Raw genomic sequence first — 18,859 nt, 5'->3', positions numbered from 1 at the left:
TTGTCAAGAATGTATAACTTGCTGTTGAAATGGAATACTCAGGATTAAATGGTGAAATCTGCTATGATTAAATGGGCACAAGATGTTGGACACAATATTATGATGGCTGACTGGGAACAGTTATGGACCACAGGTATGAAGTTCACGGCATGTAATGCCTTAAGAGAGAATATAATGAAAATGATCTACAGGTGGTACATGACACCAGTCAAGCTTGCAGAAATCTACCATTTGCCCGATAATAAATGTTGGAAATGTAAAGAGACTGAAGGTACATTCTTTCACCTTTGGTGGACATGCCCAAGGATTAAGACTTTCTGGGAGATGATCTATAATGAAATGAAAAGGGTATTTAAATATACCTTTTTGAAAAAACCAGAGGCCTTTCTCCTGGGCATGGTCGGCCAATTGGTGTTAAAGAAGGATAGAACTTTCTTTATGTATGCTACAACAGCAGCAAGAATACTTATTGCAAAGTACTGGAAGACACAAGATCTACCCACCCGGGAAGAATGGCAGATGAAGGTGATGGACTACATGGAACTGGCGGAAATGACTGGCAGAATCCGAGAACAGGGAGAAGAGTCGGTGGAGGAAGATTGGAAGAAATTTAAAGACTATTTACAGAAACATTGTAAAATTAATGAATGTTAGAAGGATGTTGGAATGATGTTATGTGGCTTTAGCAGAAATGATACAAAGGATTTGGGAAAAACTGACTGTTAATTGGTGAAAGGAGGCAAAGTAAAGCTACATTATACTAAGATAAATTACAGGACTAAAATTTGAAAAGATGGAAAGGATTTGCTGAGATAGATAATCAAATTAGAATACAAAAAAGGGAGGTGTGAGGAGGTCAAGGAAATAAGCTAATGAAAGATAAGTAATGGGAAGATTTGTTGTATTTTTCTTTGTTTTTTTTGTTTAATGGATTTTATTTTTCTGTTTTCTCTTTTTTTGTATCTCATCCTTTTTTCTTTATTTATTGTGATGTGTGGTATTGTTTTTTGTTTAAAAGGATGTTTTTTACTTTTTCTTTTTGTAACCCTTAAAACTTTAATAAATATTATTTTTTTTAAAAAAAGAACGTGCAGCAGGAACCAGCTGCCTCTCTAAGAAGGTCTTGAAAGATCATGGGGGCTGTCACTTCCTACATCAAAGAGGAGACAGAATCAAACAAACTAGGCATCTCAGAAGGGGTAGACTCTCCCTTGGATCATTCTGAGGGGCAAAACAGAATGCTAAGCTGGAGAGACCCTCAGTTTGATCAATTTTATCACATATAACGTCAGGTGAATATCTCAACTTGAAGGTGTTAAACATTCTTAAGCATCATCTGAGAGTCAATCCTACTCCAATGTGAAACAGAAGCAGGCTGGATAATGAAGACATGCTGTTGCCCAAGAACAAAACTGAGAGAGACCGGATGGCACAGTAAGCCTTCACTGCAAACAATAAAATCCAAAAATGTATGTGCCTTTGTTTTACAACTTCTTTCCAGATTGCTCACTTCCACCTTTGGCAACACAGAGAACATTCCACATCCCTCCATAACCTCAGTGGAGCAACAGATGACAAGGTACTCTTGTGGACATTTCCACTGGAACAAACAACTATTACATACTGTTATCTCTTGATGCCACAAAAACTCAGAGAGTTTTGTAGGTTGATTAAACTGAAGGACAGCAACATTCCTCAAATTCCACCAACTAGCAAGCTTCATAAGCCTGGGTTCCCCACATATTTCTAGTCACTGAGACACAATTGTTCATTCTTCAATGACTTCTATATGGAGAAACAGGAAGACTGTACAACTTGGAAGAAGTGAGGGGGGGTGGGCACACCCTACCTGACCCCCATTTCCAACTCTGGTGTTTCCAGTTCATTGTCCAAACAGAAAAATACTGCAGATTCCCTGCCACACAAGGATACAAGCTGGCAACCATCACTCTTTGATTTACTGTCAAACTGACCACATGTCTGTACAGGAGATCTAGATCTAAGAATGGCCATCCCATTGGCTCAAGAGCCAGAGCAAACATTTTTAAGTCATACCTCTGTGGCTGGGCTAAGGCTGCTTGGCAGTGTTTCAGAAGTCACTGTTGTGCTTGGAAGGCTGGAGAAGTCCCATGTATTCACAGGCTGTACAAATTCAATCTGCTTTGAGCGATCAACACTTTTGGGATTGTCAAGTAAAGTCACTTCATAAAATTCTTGAATATCTGGAGAGTGAGAAAATATGGTTCAGCACTTGATTTTCAGAAGAGATACTGTATGCAGTTGTTGCTTTCTACTTGATCTTCCTTCCACCTTCAATTTATAATCAGATCTCCATCAGAATAAGGGAGCATCTTGTGAGCAAAAACACCAGCACCACATGGCACAGACATGCTAACTGTCAGTGGCAGAACTTACAAAGCCTGTAAAGAAAGCACAACTTTAGGATATACAGCCAATTATACAAGATGGGGGGGCAGTAAACTCTTAGAATGAGAAAACCATTCCAGGCTTTCTAGCATCTACCTGAGAGTTCCCATGGAAAAGAAATGTGAAATTGCTAAGCTTCTAACAGAAAAAATTAACTGAGATCAGCCTCCACACCTGAGGACTGGAAAGCAGCCAGTGTAACACGAATGACTGAAAACACAAGATAGGGGACACCTGGCTTATCAGTTGTCATGTGAAAAGGATCCAGGGGTAGACCACAAGCGTAACGTGAGTCAACAGTGTGATGCAACAGCAAAAAATGTTAACGCTATTCTAGGCTGCATCAACAGAAGTTGAGTGTCCAGATCAAGAGAAGTAATAGTCCCACTCTGTTCCACCTGGGTCAGACCCCACCTGGAGTCCAATGTCCAGTTCTGGGCACCACAATTTAAGAAGGATGCTGACAAGCTGGAATGTGTGCAGAGGAGGGCGACCAAGATGATCAAGGGTCTGGAAACCAAGCTTTATAGGGAGCAGTTGAAGGAGCTGGGTATGTTTAGCCTGGAAAAGAGGAGACTGAGAGGAAATATTTCAAGGGCTGTCATATGGAGGAGGGAACAAGATGGTTTTGTCTTGCTCTTGAGTGCAGGACTCAAACCAATGGTTTCAAGTTACAAGAAAGGAGATTCCAACTAAACATCAGGAAGAGCTTTCTGACACTTAACATTAATATTAATAATTATTTTATTATTATTTCTTGTCGCGCATCTGACTTGGTTGCCCCGGCCACTCTGAGCAGCTCCCAACGGAATATTAAAAACACGATAAAACATCAAACATTAAATCTTCCCTAAACAGGGTCAGATAGTTGTTTATTTCCTTCACATCTGATGGGAGGGCGTTCCACAGGGCGGGTGCTCTTTAACAATGGCAAGAGGTTGTGGACTCACCTTCCTTGGAGGTTTTTAAGCCGAGGTTGGGTGGCCAACTGTCATGGATGTTTTAGCTGAGATTCCTGCATTGCAGGAGGTGGGACTAGATGCCTCTGGGGGTCCCTTCCAACTCTACCATTCTATGATTCTATTCTATGAAGCAGAAGCAACAGGCTTCTGCAAGGAAAAAGTCTGTCTCACAAACTATGCTCTCCAAGAGCATCAACAGGGAGGCAGACAGAGGTGATCTGACTGACATTGTGTACTTTGACTTTTAATTTTTTTTTACAAGATACTTCTTCAAAGACCTTTGAGTAAACTTAGCAATCATGGATTAAGAGGAGAGGCCCTTTGTGGATTAGGAGTTGGCTAAATGGTAGTGAAAGTTTTCCAACTGGAGATACAGAAAGTGGAAAGTGTGCCTTTTAAACTTGCTCAGGGGCAAGTAGAGAGGTAGCCAAGTTTGTCTAGACACAGGAACTTGCCAAACTGAGTGAACGCGCTGCAGAAGAAGTAGGACAGCAAATGCAATTCCGTTTCAATGAGCGTCGAGCGCTGTATGGTGTCCCAGCGGGTCCAGGAGCCGCCTTCCCTCCCCAGCTGCCCGATACTCGCCTATGAGCGCCTGGAAGAGGCTGCTCTGGAAGATGCCGATGACTCTCTCCACGGAGCTCCGCAGCTGCCTCTCGTCCGCCCGGCTCAGCTTGGCGCGGTAGTCCTCCAGAAGGCGCAGGGCGCGCTGCGTGTCTGCAAAAGGGGGCATCGTGGCTGCACAGGGCGCCTCCTCCGCCCACCCGGCCCTCCCCGCCCAGCCGCCGCCCGGCGACTCCCTCGCTGCCGCCCGGGCGGACCGCGCTCTGCACGCGCTCAGAGGCTCCCGAGCGGCGGCTCCTCCTCGGCCGGGCCGGGGCTGCCCGCCGCCCTCCCGCCTCCGCCCGGCTGCCCCGGGCGCCGCCGAGGAAAACTTTCCCGGAGGAGGCGGAGGGGCTGCCGGGCGCGCGCTCCCGCCCTTCTTCCCCCGGCGCCTCACCTTGCTTGCGGACGGGCATGGCGGGGCCCGCCTGCGCCTCGCCCTCCACGCCGGCCCTGCTCCCCCGCCGGGCGGCCGCCCGGGCGCTGAGGGGGCTCCTCCGCCCGCCCGCCCTCCCTCCCGCGGCCCCGCTCCGCCGCCTTCGCCCCGCCGCCTCCGCGCTCCCTCCGGGGGGGCCGCTCCGAAATTCCAAACTTTCCAGGCAAGATGGCGTCGCGGGCCTGGCCGGCGGAGGCGGAGGGCGGGGCGGACACGCCCCCTCCCGCGCCCGCCCGCCAATCCGCGCCGCCGCCAGCTACCTACGGGCGGGGCGGGACAGGTGAGAGGCGGCCGGACGGAGCCCCGCCCACCCAGCCGCTCTCCGGAGAGAGGCGCCTCGTCCCGCCCAGGGAGGGCTTCCCAAGGCGCTAGTCCTCAGCGGGCGGAGGCTGGACGGGCCCCCGGGCCGAGGCAGCCAGCCCTTCGAGTGTCTTTGGGAAACCTCTTGGCCGCCAGCCCGTTCCGACTCTTCCCGCCTCGGGGCGCCCAAGGAGCAGCTGGAGGTCCCTTGTCCCGCCGAAGCTGCTGAGAGGGAAGAGTCCCTCCATTTCCCCAGTCCCCTCTTGTCCTCCCCGCCTGACGCCTTTGAAGCAGGCCGGGCCCAGGGGCGCCGAGCTGGAGCTGGGACTCGGAAAGGCCCGTCTCCGCCCCTGGTCAGCTCAGCCATGGGCCTCCCTCCGCCACATGGGGCAGAGAATGCTGCTGCTGCTGCTGCTGCTGCTGGAATAACGTAAGCGCACCTCACACTCTCAAGCAGCCCTGGGTCCCTGCCGTGCACTAGGATCACGCCCCCCCGACCCCCCTTGGACCAACACTTGGCTCATGGGGTGTGAAGGGCCATGAGATAGATGGGAGTGGGTTGCTGCCAGGCTGGGCCATCTCTGCCCAAAGGGAGAGGCGGCCTGCGTCACACGGGACACCCAGCAGTCCTGGTCAGGTGGTGGTGGGTCTTCAGGTGGCCAGAAACCGGCCAGAAGTCCAGCACTGGTGCAGCTGCTTCCCCCTCTCTGGGGGTGGGGAGGGGCATTTGGACCCAAAAGCATGAAAATCTTGCAGCCTACCAAATGCATACTCTGGGTTCCAGAATCTGGATCCTGCTGCTGCATTTCAGGAAAGAGAGAGCGCACGCCTCTCCTTCAGGGGAGATACCATCTCTTGGCACAGCCTTCTTCCTCACTTCAGGGCAAGGGCCATTGCTTGTTCTCTCCACAGATGGCTTCATGTGCCTTGGGAGAGATGCCCTTGATGGCTGGTGCATCTGGAGGCTGGCCAGACCGTTGGATGGGCTGCCATGAAGGCACCCACAAGGCTTGGGCTGCTGGGCAGGGAGCCAGTCCACAACAGTATCAAGGTGATACTGGGGTTAGCTGACAAAAATAAAAAATGTTGTTGTTGTTTAGTCATTTAGTCATGTCCGACTCTTTGTGACCCCCTGGACCAGAGCACGCCAGGCACTCCTGTCTTCCACTGCCTCCTGCAGTTTGGTCAGACTCATGTTTGTAGCTTCAAAAACACTGTCCAGCCATCTCGTCCTCTGTCGTCCCCTTCTCCTTGTGCCCTCCATCTTTCCCAACATCAGGGTCTTTTCCAGGGAGTTCTTCTCTTCTCATGAGGTGGCCAAAGTCTTGGAGCCTCAGCTTCACGAAATAAATAATATAATACAAAATAAAAAATATAATACGTTAATAGAAGCACAGTGCACTGAGCAAATGCAGTGGGGGGGGGGGCTTGAATTAAATTTAACAGGTGTTGGATCAGCCAGTGTCAACCCCAGGACTGGAGGGAAGGAGGAAGGATGGCGGAGGTCTTGGGGGATCCAGAAACAGGAATGGCCTCTTGCTTCTGTTTCCTGAGCCAGCCCAATTTTGCCAGCGGGTTGGTGGACCACTGGATGTGATCACATGTGCTGCCCCCACCTCCTCCCAATGCAAAGGTGAAAATCCAGCTTGGCCTGTAAGGGCTCACAAAGGAGAGGTTTCTGTGAGAGTGAGTGCGTGGAATAGCTGCTCCTGTAGTCGGCTGGTGGGGATGGCAGGGCTACGGCTTGGGGTGGGGCACCTGCTTGGCATGCAGAAGATCCCTGGCCCAGTCCCTGTGGCATCCCAGGTGGGCAAGGAGAAGCTCCTGTCCAGGGTTGCTGGAGAGCTGCTTCCAGCCAGGGCAGGTGATGCGGAGCTCAAAGGCTCAGTGACCTGGAGCTTCCGGAGTGTTCCCAGGGAAGGAGGCAGCCCTGCCTGTGCCAACTGCCATGCGGCAGTGTCCAGAGGAAGACCTTGCTCTCGTTCTTCTGCTTGGAGGCCAACGCTGAGCTGCCTCTAGAATGAGGCTGAAGTTGGGTCTGGCCAGGGAGGTGGCGGAGCTGATCATGAGCAAACCTTTCCACAGCCACATTTGGGCAATGACGTTTGAGATGTTTATTTCTCATGATTGCAAAGGAAAATTCTTCTGAACAGCCAAGCTTATTCTGTGGCTAAGAAGCTTTGGCGTTTGTGGAGCCAGCCCCACTGGAAAGTGTTGTGGGGCAGAGAGATCACATAGCCAAGTTCCCAGGCTCCAGGCCGGAGGACTTGGGCTCAGACTGGCTAAGCCTGGCATTGGCCCTTTGCAGGTGGAGTTTTGCCAGCAAAATGGACCCAGTAAAAATGTGCAAAGGGATATCCCTCAGTGTTTGCCCGCAAAGCAGTTCTGTGGGATGGACCAGCCACTCTCTGTCCCTTTTTACTGATGGGGAGGGAGGGCCACACAGAGGAGCCTGCTCCTCCAGAATCAGGCCCCCTGGAAGGGTGCAAAACGTCTGAGCCACAGGGGCAGCCTGGCTGAGGGGAGGGAAAGAGGGAGCAAAAACCAGAGATTGGCTATCCTTGCACTTACCAGGAGATTCTCCAGGAAAATGTTCAGGGCCGTTATTAGGGGAAAAATAGACATGGAAAAGCAGCACGCACTAGGAAGCACTGAAATCAGTGAAATGCCAGGACAAGGATGCCTGCTTGAATTCCTGCATTGCAGTGGGATGGACTAGATGACCCATGGGGTCCCTTCCAGTTCTATGATTCTGTATCCCCTTCTGGGGTCCTCCAGGCCACCTGTCTGTTGAGCCCCCTTCCTTCTTTGCTTGCACAAAGCTTCTCCCACAGAAATTAAGCAAGGTCCCTCCCCTTTGGGCATTTACGCTGACTTGTTTGCATGGAGGTTGTTTTCCCACACTTTCTAGCACACTTCACTATCACTTTCTGAACTTCAAAAAGTCTTTGCTGTTGTTTTTTAAGGGGATTTGTTCTGACTGAGTACTTTCACCCACTCCCATTGCACAAACCTAAATTTCCAGCATGAGACAGAATCCTTCCTGCAAAATGCTGGAGGTGACCATGATTCTATGACCATGGGCTGAAAAAGTTTTAGCTAACCTCAAAAGGTATTCGCCTTCCAGCCACTGGAATTCCAGCCAATGAGCAGGTTGGGCAAAGCAAGGCAAGGTAGGCTGTGACTTGTCAGCATCCATCCTAAAGCAAGGAGGGAGCCATCACCGGAAGGGCCCTGTCCAGTCACACAGTCACCCATATTCTCTGCAGCTCATAGAGCTGTCTCCATCTGTTCAAGGTCAAGTCAAGTAAAAGCACCCAATATTTGGTTTTCAGTGGGAATAACAAACACTCTTCACTTTCCAACAGAGATGTTACACCTGCTTTTCCTTCAGAATAGAAGAGCATTATAGAAGCACAAATAACCTGATGTGTCGTTTCCTGCAGAATTCTTTCTCAACAGTGGCTCATTCCCTTCCAGTGTGGCTGTTGGACTCTGTCCCTTCAGCACTGCCAGCCCCACCTCAGTTTTGGGCTGGGCAGAAGGCGCCCTTTGTGGCCGGCCAGAGGAGCTGAAAGAGCCTGAAGCCCTCACCCTCCTCCCTAACCACTACTCGTGCTGGCTGCCTGGGCTGATGATGGGAGCTGCCATCCCATAATACTAAGATTTGTGGCCCCTTCTATTTGTGCTGGGTGAGGGAATGGTGGTTGCTCAGAGGCCGTGCTGCACAGTGACCAGAAATTGGTCCTGGCTATCAATGCTGTGCATTGTGGCTTGTTGCTGATCTTCATCTAATGGCATCCAGGTAGACTTTGAAGCCCCCAAGGCTCCCTTTTGGGCCACTTCAGCATGTATTTTCTTCCCAAATTTGCTGAAGGTGCACTCCTTCCTGCCCCCCTCGCCATCACAACTGCTTCCTGCCATCCTGCAACTCTCTTGCATGAAGCACGTTTGCTGCTGTTCAAAGATTTATGGCACCGCTCTCAGCCACAGGTCTCCCTGGGTAAAGGATCCCTCCTGTTCTTGTCCTAGCTCCTGCCAACCTAGCAGGTCTCCCTAGCGCCACACCGACAGGCCTCCTTTCCGGCCTCTGCACCCTCAGCGCAGACCGGCTCCTCCAAGAACAGGACAGAGACACAGACCTCCAAGTGCCCTCATTTTCCAGGGACAGTCCTGGCTTCTGATTTGATCCCAGAATGTCCTGCTTTTCCTTAGGCTGCCCCTATTTTCATTGGTGAAATGTTGCAATGTATGGAGACACAGTCGGTTCTGGTATGTCATGGTGAACAATGGCACAGTCCTCGTGGAGCAAAGGGAAAGGGGCTTCTAGATCCGGGTGTTCACAGCCCCGTCTGCCAAACCTGAAAGGTTGGTTCCAAAAGACCACCAAGTGGGTCTGTGTGCCAACAGCAGCCAATGCAAGTGGAAATAAGGGAGGAACTGATCCCACAACAAGCCTTGAGCCTTCCAGTTCGTGCTCCCACTTTGCCAGGAGAGCAGCCACATGTCACTCAAGGCACAAGGTTTTGAGGGGGCCCCAAGCTCCATTTTTCAGGTGCACCCCCCACATGTTTTTTACATGATAGGGAAGGGGCACACTCAGCAAGATGGGGTGCAAATGCTTTAAACAAATGAATAATAACTAAATAAAGGCTAGTCGGTATCTTCAGCCTCATTCTGCCACTCAGGCAATGTTCAGGATCTTTCTTGCTGTGATGATGCCAGCCAGGATCACCCGGCAGCACTCAAAGCATTTGAAAGAAACCCCAAATCTCCACTTCCCGGCGCCTCAGGAGCAGTGAACCCTGAAAAGGCCAACCAGAGCCCAATGGGCAGCTTCACGTTGATCTAAGTAGAGAGCAAATTAATGTGGACTTGGCCAGAGGATTAATGGCAGGACTTGGCTGCCGCAGATTCAAACAACCTCTTTGGTGCCCTTTGAGTTGTGCTTCCAGCAGAGCCAGCAGAAGTTCCTTCACACCCCACCCTATCAGCAGTCTCTGCTGCGCCTAAAGACCTGTCCTCTTGAAATCAGGGGACGCAAAGCTCTTGTGTTCTCTTCCCCTTCACTGGAGAGGAGTGGAGGGAGGAAAGGGCACGGAGGCCGGACCCTGGCATGGCACCCGTCCCTCCCTCGGCCTCCCTTGGCCTTAAGGAGCTGGGCTGGGGAAGGGCAGCATCTGCAGAGGCCTCTGCCGCCACCAGGCAGGAGGAGGCTGCTGGCTGGCCTTGGAGCTCTCAAGAAGGGCTGTCACTCAGAGGAAGCAGAAGTGGTCATTTAGAAAGGGGCACCTGCCTTGCAGGAGCAACAAATGCCCTCATGTGCTGAGGAGATTCATCCAGTACAGAGAAGGACCCTCAGTCATAAGGAACGTAAATACTTGGGTACATGGAGGGCATGCAAATCTCAGGGTGAATTGTCCGCCTGGGGTGAAGGCTGCAAATGTTGCCTAGATAGCCTGATAGATTTCAGTCTGGATAACTCAGCTGGTTAGAGCACGGTGCTGATCATGCCGAGTTTGCAGGTTCAGTCCCCGAATGGGACAGCTGCAGATTCCTGCCTTGCAGGGGGTTAGACTAGATGGTTCTCGGGGTCCCTTCCACCTCTACAATTCTATGATTTTATGATCACACTAGGCACGAGATGATGGCCAGAAATGAGAAACTGGAAGCCGGATGTAGATTGCTAGGTAGGATTCTGAAAGTCAGAATCTCTATGGCAGCTTTCTGGTGAAGTGCTGCTGGTTCCACACAGGGCCAGCCAGCCAGGCTCCCCTTTGTGGTCTCAGTGAGTGGGAGAGACAATAGTCTCGGGAGGAAGGCTTGGATCTGTTAGGCACTAGGGAACATGCTGGGACAAGCCCGGTTTGAACAAAAGGGTCGGTCTTCTCTTTGGCGATCCCTCCTAGCCGAGTAAGTTTGTCTTCCATAAACACAGTCTTAACAGTGAGTCTGTAAGTGTCTGTGAAAGCCAATTCTGGATCCACACATCCTTCCACAGTGGGGACATAGGTTTTCATGTGGGAGTTCATCATGGTGAGGGTTTGCCAAGCGTGCCTTCCTCTTAGCTCGTTTCTCCCTTTCGTCTGAAGTTCGTGCTTCTTCAAAGTCCACAACACTTTTGTTAAAGGCTGTTCTCCAATTGGCGCGCTCACAGGCCAGTGTTTCCCAGGTATCAGTATCAGTGCTTATACTACATTTTTAAAGATTTGCCTTGAGAGCATCTTTAAACCTCTTTTGTTGTCCACCGGTATTACATTTTCCATTCTTGAGTTGGGAATAGAGTAGTTGCTTTAGAAGACGATAGTCAGGCGTCCGAACAACATGACCAGTCCAACGAAGTTGATGTTGAAGAATCATTGCTTTGACACTGGTGATCTTTGCTTCTTCCAGTACACTGGCATTAGTTCACCTGTCTTCCCAAATGATGTGTAAAAAATTTCAGAGACACCATTGATAGAATATTTCGAGGAGTTTATAAGTGGTCCATGTTTCACAAGTGTACAGTAAAGCTGGTAGTATGATAGCTTTGTAAACAAGCATTTTGGTTTCTCTGTGAATGTACCTTTATCTGGTTATAAGCTCTATAGGAAGGACAGAAAAGGACATACCAGAGATGGTGTCACTCTGTATGTCAAAGAAGGCATCAAGTCAAACAAACAAGAAATCCCCAAAAGGGCATGGTCATTGTGGGTGTAAATACTGGCCCCCAATAGTAGTTTGGTACTGGGATGCGCTTTTATCTGCCTGATCAAAATGCTCAAGGAGATCTTGAGATGAAGAAGAAAATCAAGGAAGCATCTAACAGGAGAGACCGTGTAGTAATGGGCAACTTCAACTCACATAGAATTGGCCACGTATGTGCTCCCATCATGACAGAGGCACTATTTCTAGATAGCCTAAATGACTGTAGCTCAGAGCAGTTGAAGTTGGAATTGACCAGAGGGGAGGTGACCCTGGACCTGGGGCAGATTGTATCTATCCAAGAGTCACCAAAGAACTCAAATGTGAGGATTGGAAAATAGCCAATGTTACACCAATTTTTAAAAATGGATCCAGGGAGAATCCTGGAAATTACAGGCTTCTTAGCTTAAGTCTGTCCCTGGAAAACTGGTGGAAAGTACCGTTAACAATAAAATAACCCAACATATAGAAGCATATAGAAGAACAAGCCTTACTGAAGCAGAGGCAACATGGTTTCTGTGACAGAAAGCCCTGTCCTATTAGATTGATTGATTGATTTCATTTGTTTTTTTATAAGATATTTATTAAAGTTTTCAATATTAATACAATAAGAAAAAAAATCAAAAATACAAAAATAACAAAAATACAAAAAATAAGAATAATTAAAAACACACAAAATTTCCATTACTTATTTTCCATTAACTTGTTTCCCAGACCTCCTCGTACCTCCCTTTTTTGTATTCCAATTCAAATTGTTAATTCAGCAAATCCTTATCGATAAATTTTAACCTGCTTCTAAACCTTTTTTTCCATATTCTCTTAAAACATTACAGCCAGAAACCACTTAATTTCTATCCGACATCATTCTAACATTCATTAATTTTACAGGGTTTCTGTAGATAGTCCTTAAATTTCCGCTGACTCTTCTCCCTGGTCTCGGATTCTGCCGGTCATTTCTGCCAGTCACATATAGTCTATCATCTTCATCTGCCATTCTTCCAGAGTGGGTAGATCCTGTGTCTTCCAGTACTTTGCGATGAGTATTCTTGCTGCTGTTGTAGCATACATAAATAAAGTTCTATCCTTCTTTGACACCAATTGACCGACCATGCCCAGGAGAAAGGCCTCTGGTTTCTTCAGGAAGGTATATTTAAATACCTTTTTCATTTCATTATATATCATTTCCCAGAAAGCCTTAATCCTTGGGCACGTCCACCAAAGGTGAAAGAATGTACCTTCATTTTCTTTGCATTTCCAACATTTATTATCGGGCAAATGATAAATTTTTGCAAGCTTGACTGGGGTCATGTACCACCTGTAAATCATTTTCATAATATTCTCTCTTAAGGCATTACATGGTGTAAACTTCATACCTGTGGTCCATAACTGTTCCCAGTCAGCAAACATAATGTTATGTCCAACATCTTGTGCCCATTTAATCATAGCAGATTTCACCGTTTCATCCTGAGTGTTCCATTTCAACAGCAAGTTATACATCTTTGACAAAATCTTAGTTTTAGGTTCTAACAGCTCTGTTTCTAATTTTGATTTTTCCACCTGGAAGCCAATTTTCTTGTCCAAATTATATGCCTCCATTATCTGATAATAATGAAGCCAGTCTCGCACTTTGTTTTTTAATTTCTCAAAACTCTGCAGTTTCAGTCTATCTCCCTCTTGTTCCAAAATTTCCCAATACTTCGGCCACTTGGCCTCCATATTAAGCTTTTTCTGAGCTTTTGCTTCCATTGGTGACAACCACTTTGGGGTTTTATTTTCCAGTAAATCCTTATATCTTATCCAAACATTAAACAATGCTTTCCTGACAATATGGTTTTTAAATGCTTTATGTGCTTTAACCTTGTCGTACCACAAATATGCATGCCACCCAAAAACATTGTTAAAACCTTCTAAGTCCAAAATGTCTGTGTTCTCGAGAAGTAGCCAGTCTTTCAACCAGCAGAATGCTGCTGATTCATAGTAAAGTTTAAAGTCTGGCAGGGCAAATCCACCCCTTTCCTTTGCATCAGTTAATATCTTAAATTTTATTCTAGGCTTCTTGCCCTGCCAGACAAATCTAGAAATGTCTTTCTGCCACTTCTTGAAACAGTCCATCTTGTCCACAATTTGCAATGTTTGAAACAAAAACAACATTCTAGGCAATACATTCATCTTTATAGCTGCAATTCTACCCAACAAGGAAAGCTTCAAATTCGACCAAATTTCTAAATCTTTTTTCACTTCTATCCAACATTTTTCATAATTGTCTTTAAATAAATTCCCATTTTTAGCTGTCATGTTAATCCCCAGATATTTCACTTTCTTAACCACAGTCAGACCTGTTTCATTCTGATACCTCTCTCTTTCAATCGATGTTAAATTTTTCTCTAAAACCTTAGTTTTTAACTTATTCAATTTAAATCCTGCCACTTGACCAAAATCTTGAATTAATTCCAAAACCCTTTTAGTACTAAATTCTGGCTCCTGTAACGTCAATACTAAGTCATCTGCAAATGCTCTGAGTTTGTACTGTTTGGCTCCGACCTGTATACCTTTAACCAACCGGTCCCTTCTAATCATTTTCAGCAGGACTTCCAGGACCGATATAAAAAGCAATGGGGAAATTGGGCACCCCTGTCGTGTCCCTTTTTCTATCTTAAATTCTTCCGTAACCACATTATTTACAATTAATTTGGCCTTTTGTTCAGAGTATATTGCACCTATACCATTTTCAAAACCTTGACCTACCCCCATACCCTGTAGATTCTTTTTCATAAAACTCCAAGAAATGTTGTCAAAGGCTTTCTCCGCATCCACAAATATCAGGACTGCTTTAGTGTTTATATTCACTTCTAACTTTTCCAAAATATCAATTATATTCCTCAGATTGTCAGACAAGTGTCTTCCCGGGAGAAAGCCCGCTTGGTCCTTATGAATTTCGTCCATCAATACTTTTTTCAATCTCTTGGCCAAAATGTCAGCAAAGATTTTGTAATCCACATTTAATAACGATATGGGACGGTAGTTCTTAAGTTGAGTCTTTTCAGTCTCAGTTTTTGGTATAAGTGTGATATACGTCTCTTTCCACGAATCTGGCGCCCTTTTCCCTTCCAAAATTTCATTGCAGACTTCCTTCAAGGGTTGTAATAACCACTCCTTCAATGATTTGTAGTATCTGGAAGTCAGCCCATCCGGTCCTGGAGACTTGCCTAGTTGCATATTTTGAATGGCACCTTCTACTTCCTGGTCAGATATTCTGTAATTCAACATTAATTTACTTTCCTGAGAGATTTGTTGTAATCCGTTTGTCTTCAAAAATCGGTCAATGTCCATTTCTTTCTGTGGCCCTTGTGAATATAACTGTTTGAAATACCTCTGGAAGCAATTTCTGATCTCAACTGGATTATGCATGTTCTTTCCTTCCACTTCTAGATTTGTGATAGTATTTAGTTTTTGTCTTTTTTTCATTTGCCAAGCCAACAGTTTCCCACATTTATTTGCTGATTCAAAAGTATTTTGCCTCATTTGTTTAATTTTCCATTCTATTTCCTGATTCATCAATTCCATATATTGTACTTGATGTAGTTTTATTTCTCTCAGGATCTCCTGCAACTTTGGCTTTGCTCTCAATTTTTTCTCCCCTTCTTTAATTTTCTCCAGTATTTTATCTTTTTTCTCATTTTGACTTCTCTTCTTTATTGCATTCTGTTGAATCAAAAACCCTCTTATAACAGCTTTGCTTGCGTCCCAGATTACTCTTTTTTCAACATTGGTCTTCATGTTTATTTCAAAATAGTCTCTCAAAGTTTTTTGGGCCTTTTTATAGATTTCTTCATCTCTAAGTAGGGTGTCATTCATCCTCCATCTAAAGGAACCAGTTGTTGTTTGCTTCATCTCCATCCTTACAGCATTATGGTCGGAGCAAGTTTTTGGGCAGATTTCCACTTTCTTTATCTTTGGTGCCATTCCTCTAGTAATCCATATTTGATCGATTCTAGTCCATGTCATCTTGGCTTCAGGGAAAAAGGTTCCCTCTCTCCCAAGGGGATTCTTTGTTCTCCAAATGTCAATCAGGTCCATATTGTCAGTCAATTCAAAGAAAGTTTTTGGTAGTCTACCATCTTTGGTGACTACCTGTTTTTGTGCCTTGTCTATATTAGTAGATACTACTCCATTCATATCCCCCATCAAAATTAAGTTATAGTCCATGTAATCCAGTAAAATCTCATGCAACTTCTTAAAGAATTCAGATTTCCCCGCATTTGGTGCATAAATTCCTACAATCAAAAATTTCTCTCCTTGAACTTGAATTTCAATTGCCAAAAATCTTCCTTGTTCGTCTTTAAAGATTAATTTCGGTAGCAATCTCTCCTTTGCATAAATCACTACCCCTCTTTTTTTGACTTTATCAGATGAAATGAATTCTTGTCCCAATCTCTTATTAATAAGTATTTTTCTATGTAACCTCATCACATGTGTTTCTTGTAAACAAATCAAGTCCAATTGTTCTTTTTTTAATATGTGAAAAACACTTTTTCTCTTCCGGGATAAATTCAAACCGTTACAATTCCAACTTAGAAGTTGCAGAGCCATTGTGATGGGGTTACTTCACTTTACCTCCAACTGCTCCAAGTAACTGTTCTTGTTCTGTCGGTGGTGTCTCTTTCCCTGGACTATCCAATCCAAAAGAAAGGTTTGCTATGTCAAGTATTCCTTTTTCCACCTTCTTAATGTCGAGATTTACATCTTTTAAAAAGTCTTTCAAAGTTTCAGAGTTTCCGCTTTGCAGTCTCTTTGCTTTGATCTGTTTACAAGTCGGGGAGGCAGACTTCCTGTTTATACCTTCCCCGTTTCGGCACCCAATTTAGTCCAAATTTCTCTAATCTTCCTCCAATTAGTTCAATAAACCTACTCACGGGTAGTTGCTTTTTGTATCCAAATGTCCCAGGAAAAAGTCAGCGCTCTCCGATAACGGCCGGGATGAAATTTACGGCATGTAATGCCTTAAGAGAAAATATTATGAAAATGATATATAGGTGGTACATAACCCCAGTCAAGCTTGCAAAGATTTACCATTCGCCTGATAATAAATGTTGGAAATGTAAAGAAAAGGAAGGTACATTTTTTCACCTTTGGTGGACGTGCCCGAAGATTAAGGCATTCTGGGAAATGATCTATAATGAACTTAAAAAGGTATTTAAATATACTTTCCCCAAGAAACCAGAGGCCTTTCTCTTGGGTATTGTCGGCCAGGGGGTGTTAAAGACAGATATAACTTTCTTTATGTATGCTACAACAGCAGCTAGAATACTCATTGCGAAGTACTGGAAGACGCAAGATTTACCCACACTGGAAGAATGGCAGATGAAGGTGATAGACTACATGGGCTTGGCAGAAATGACGAGCAGAATCCGAAACCAGGGAAGAGAAGCAGCGCAAGAAGAATGGAAAAAGTTCAAGGACTATTTAAAGAAATATTACAAAATTAATGAAAGTTAGAATGATGTTGGACTGGAAAGTAAATGGTTACTATCAGTAATGGTTAAGACAAGGAGAATAAGGAAGATTAGTTTAAATTATAATTAAAATAAGGGAAGATTTGCTGAGTAATTGATAAGAACTTGGAATACAGAAAAGGGAGGCATGAGGAAGTCGGGGAAGAAAGGTATAAGAAACTAAGATATGAAATGGTACATGTTTTTTGTTTTGTTTTTGTTTTTTGTTTGTTTATGTATTTGTTATATGTTTGTGTTGTTATAAAATCTGTAATAAAAAATCATAAAAAAAAAAAAAAAGATAACGGCTGTGCGGCTTCGCTCCGCGGGAGAAGCAGTCGACTCTCAGCACCGCGCCTCACCCCCTTTCTGCTCCAGAGCCCTTAGATGGGTTCCTTTGCAATTTAGGGGGGCACAAATGGTGCCCGCCGAGTCCCCACGCTCGCAGGCTTCCTCCGCCTGCGATTTTTGAAGGGTCCCCGCTTCGCCGCAGCGGCAAGACCCGATCCCACGAAGCTGGTCCCTCCGAGCTCAGAGGGAATCCGCCATTAATCGTTGGCGCTGACCCGGAAGCCCTGATTGATTTCATTTGTATCCCATCTTTTTTTCCAAGGAGCTCAAAGTGGCATACATGGTTCTTCCCCTCCTCGTTTAAACTCGTTTAAATTGAGCATCTCTCCAAGGGAGTTATGTACATACACACCTTTCTTTCAGGTGAAACACAGAATCAGAAGAAGCAATTTCTGGGCACATGCAAGTCACAATATGCTAGTTCTCAATTAGTTTCCCTGCTAGAAATAAACCACAGCACTCTTGAGAGTGTCAACAAGCAGATAATTCTGATCCAGTTGATCAGCTTTAATTAAATAACTAAATAAATAAATTGGTGTTGCTGACACTCTCCTTGCATGTCAGCTTAACCCTTCATCCACCGGGGCTCCCTCCAACTTGAGGAGCTGGGCCAAATGGACCATTGCTTTGATCCAGCAAGTTCTTCTTTTGTCCTTGGGTTTGGGTGACCTCTGGCCTCTGTAGGGTGGTGGGTTCATTAAGGTGGTCTGATCCCAGGAAACTTATGGGTCCAGGTGGTTTCCTGGTAGCTTAAGGGATCTTTCATTGATCTGGCCAGCTGCCCTGTAGAAATCCTAGCTGAATCCCTGAAAGCGGAGCTATTTTAGGCAGTTGACAGGAGACCTCTGGGGTGTCCTCTCCTGACTGGAGCGGGGGGGGGGGATGAGATCTGTATTGGCAGAGAATGTGCGCCAGTCACGTCCTTGCTGGGAAAAGAGACCCCAGGTGACCCTGCTAGGAGGCATGCCCTGCTGACCTCTTGACTGTGGTATTGCGCTGCACATGAAAGCTGCCAACACAGGAAAGTCCATCAGCCAGCCAGTTAGCCACCAGAGCCTCTTACTCCTGTCCTGGAGAGTTTCTGCTTGCTCCTGACCTAATTTAACAAGTTAGAAGAACATACATTTAAAGAAGATTGGAAAACGTTTATTGAATATATGTAAAATAATTGTGTACAGCTAAAAACGCTGGCAGCATTAAGATAAATACAACAGTGTAAAGAAGTTTTGATGGATGCAACAATGGAAAACCGATTGGTATAGTTTTAGTAAAATATGCAGGGATTTAAGATATATAAAAAGAACCATGGAAAGAGAAGAAGGGAAGTCATTGATATCTTAATGTGTATTTGAAATTGTAAAACAGAAAATTTAATAAAAATGATTTATTATTATTATTATTTCACAAGTCTCCTAGTTTCCTGAAGAGCCTCGATCCGGGATGCTCCAGAGAGCCAGCAGTGAGCTGGCCTTGGCAGTGGCTGCTTCCCTTCCTTCTGCCCTCCTCTTCCTTGTGCAAATGGGCAGAGCAGGGAAGCACTGGCAAAATGGCCTTTTGGAGGTGTCTCAGAAGCCTCTCCATGCCCCCCGTTCACACCAGCAGCC

The 18,859-nt window shown here is 45.9% G+C and overlaps 1 protein-coding gene across 11 annotated transcripts in view; it reads right to left on the bottom strand.

The window, feature by feature from the left end:
- DLG1 (discs large MAGUK scaffold protein 1) overlaps positions 1 to 4,430 on the bottom strand; it is an 84,006-nt gene extending 79,576 nt beyond the window's left edge. For all 11 annotated transcript variants that reach the window (XM_053390915.1, XM_053390917.1, XM_053390920.1 and 8 more), the window contains exons 1-3: positions 4,390 to 4,430; positions 3,982 to 4,106; positions 2,056 to 2,229 (exon numbers count right to left, since the gene is read on the bottom strand). In XM_053390915.1, coding sequence (XP_053246890.1) covers positions 2,056 to 2,229; positions 3,982 to 4,106; positions 4,390 to 4,408 — 318 coding nt within the window. In that variant the 5' untranslated portion in view covers positions 4,409 to 4,430. The remainder of the gene's footprint in view (positions 1 to 2,055; positions 2,230 to 3,981; positions 4,107 to 4,389) is intronic.
- Between the last annotated feature and the right edge of the window lie 14,429 nt (positions 4,431 to 18,859).

The sequence above is a fragment of the Podarcis raffonei genome, chromosome 5, assembly GCF_027172205.1.
Source record: "Podarcis raffonei isolate rPodRaf1 chromosome 5, rPodRaf1.pri, whole genome shotgun sequence".
Lineage (NCBI taxonomy): Eukaryota > Metazoa > Chordata > Lepidosauria > Squamata > Lacertidae > Podarcis > Podarcis raffonei.
Note: the sequence above shows the minus strand (reverse complement) of the source record. Positions and strands in the feature narration are given on the sequence as shown.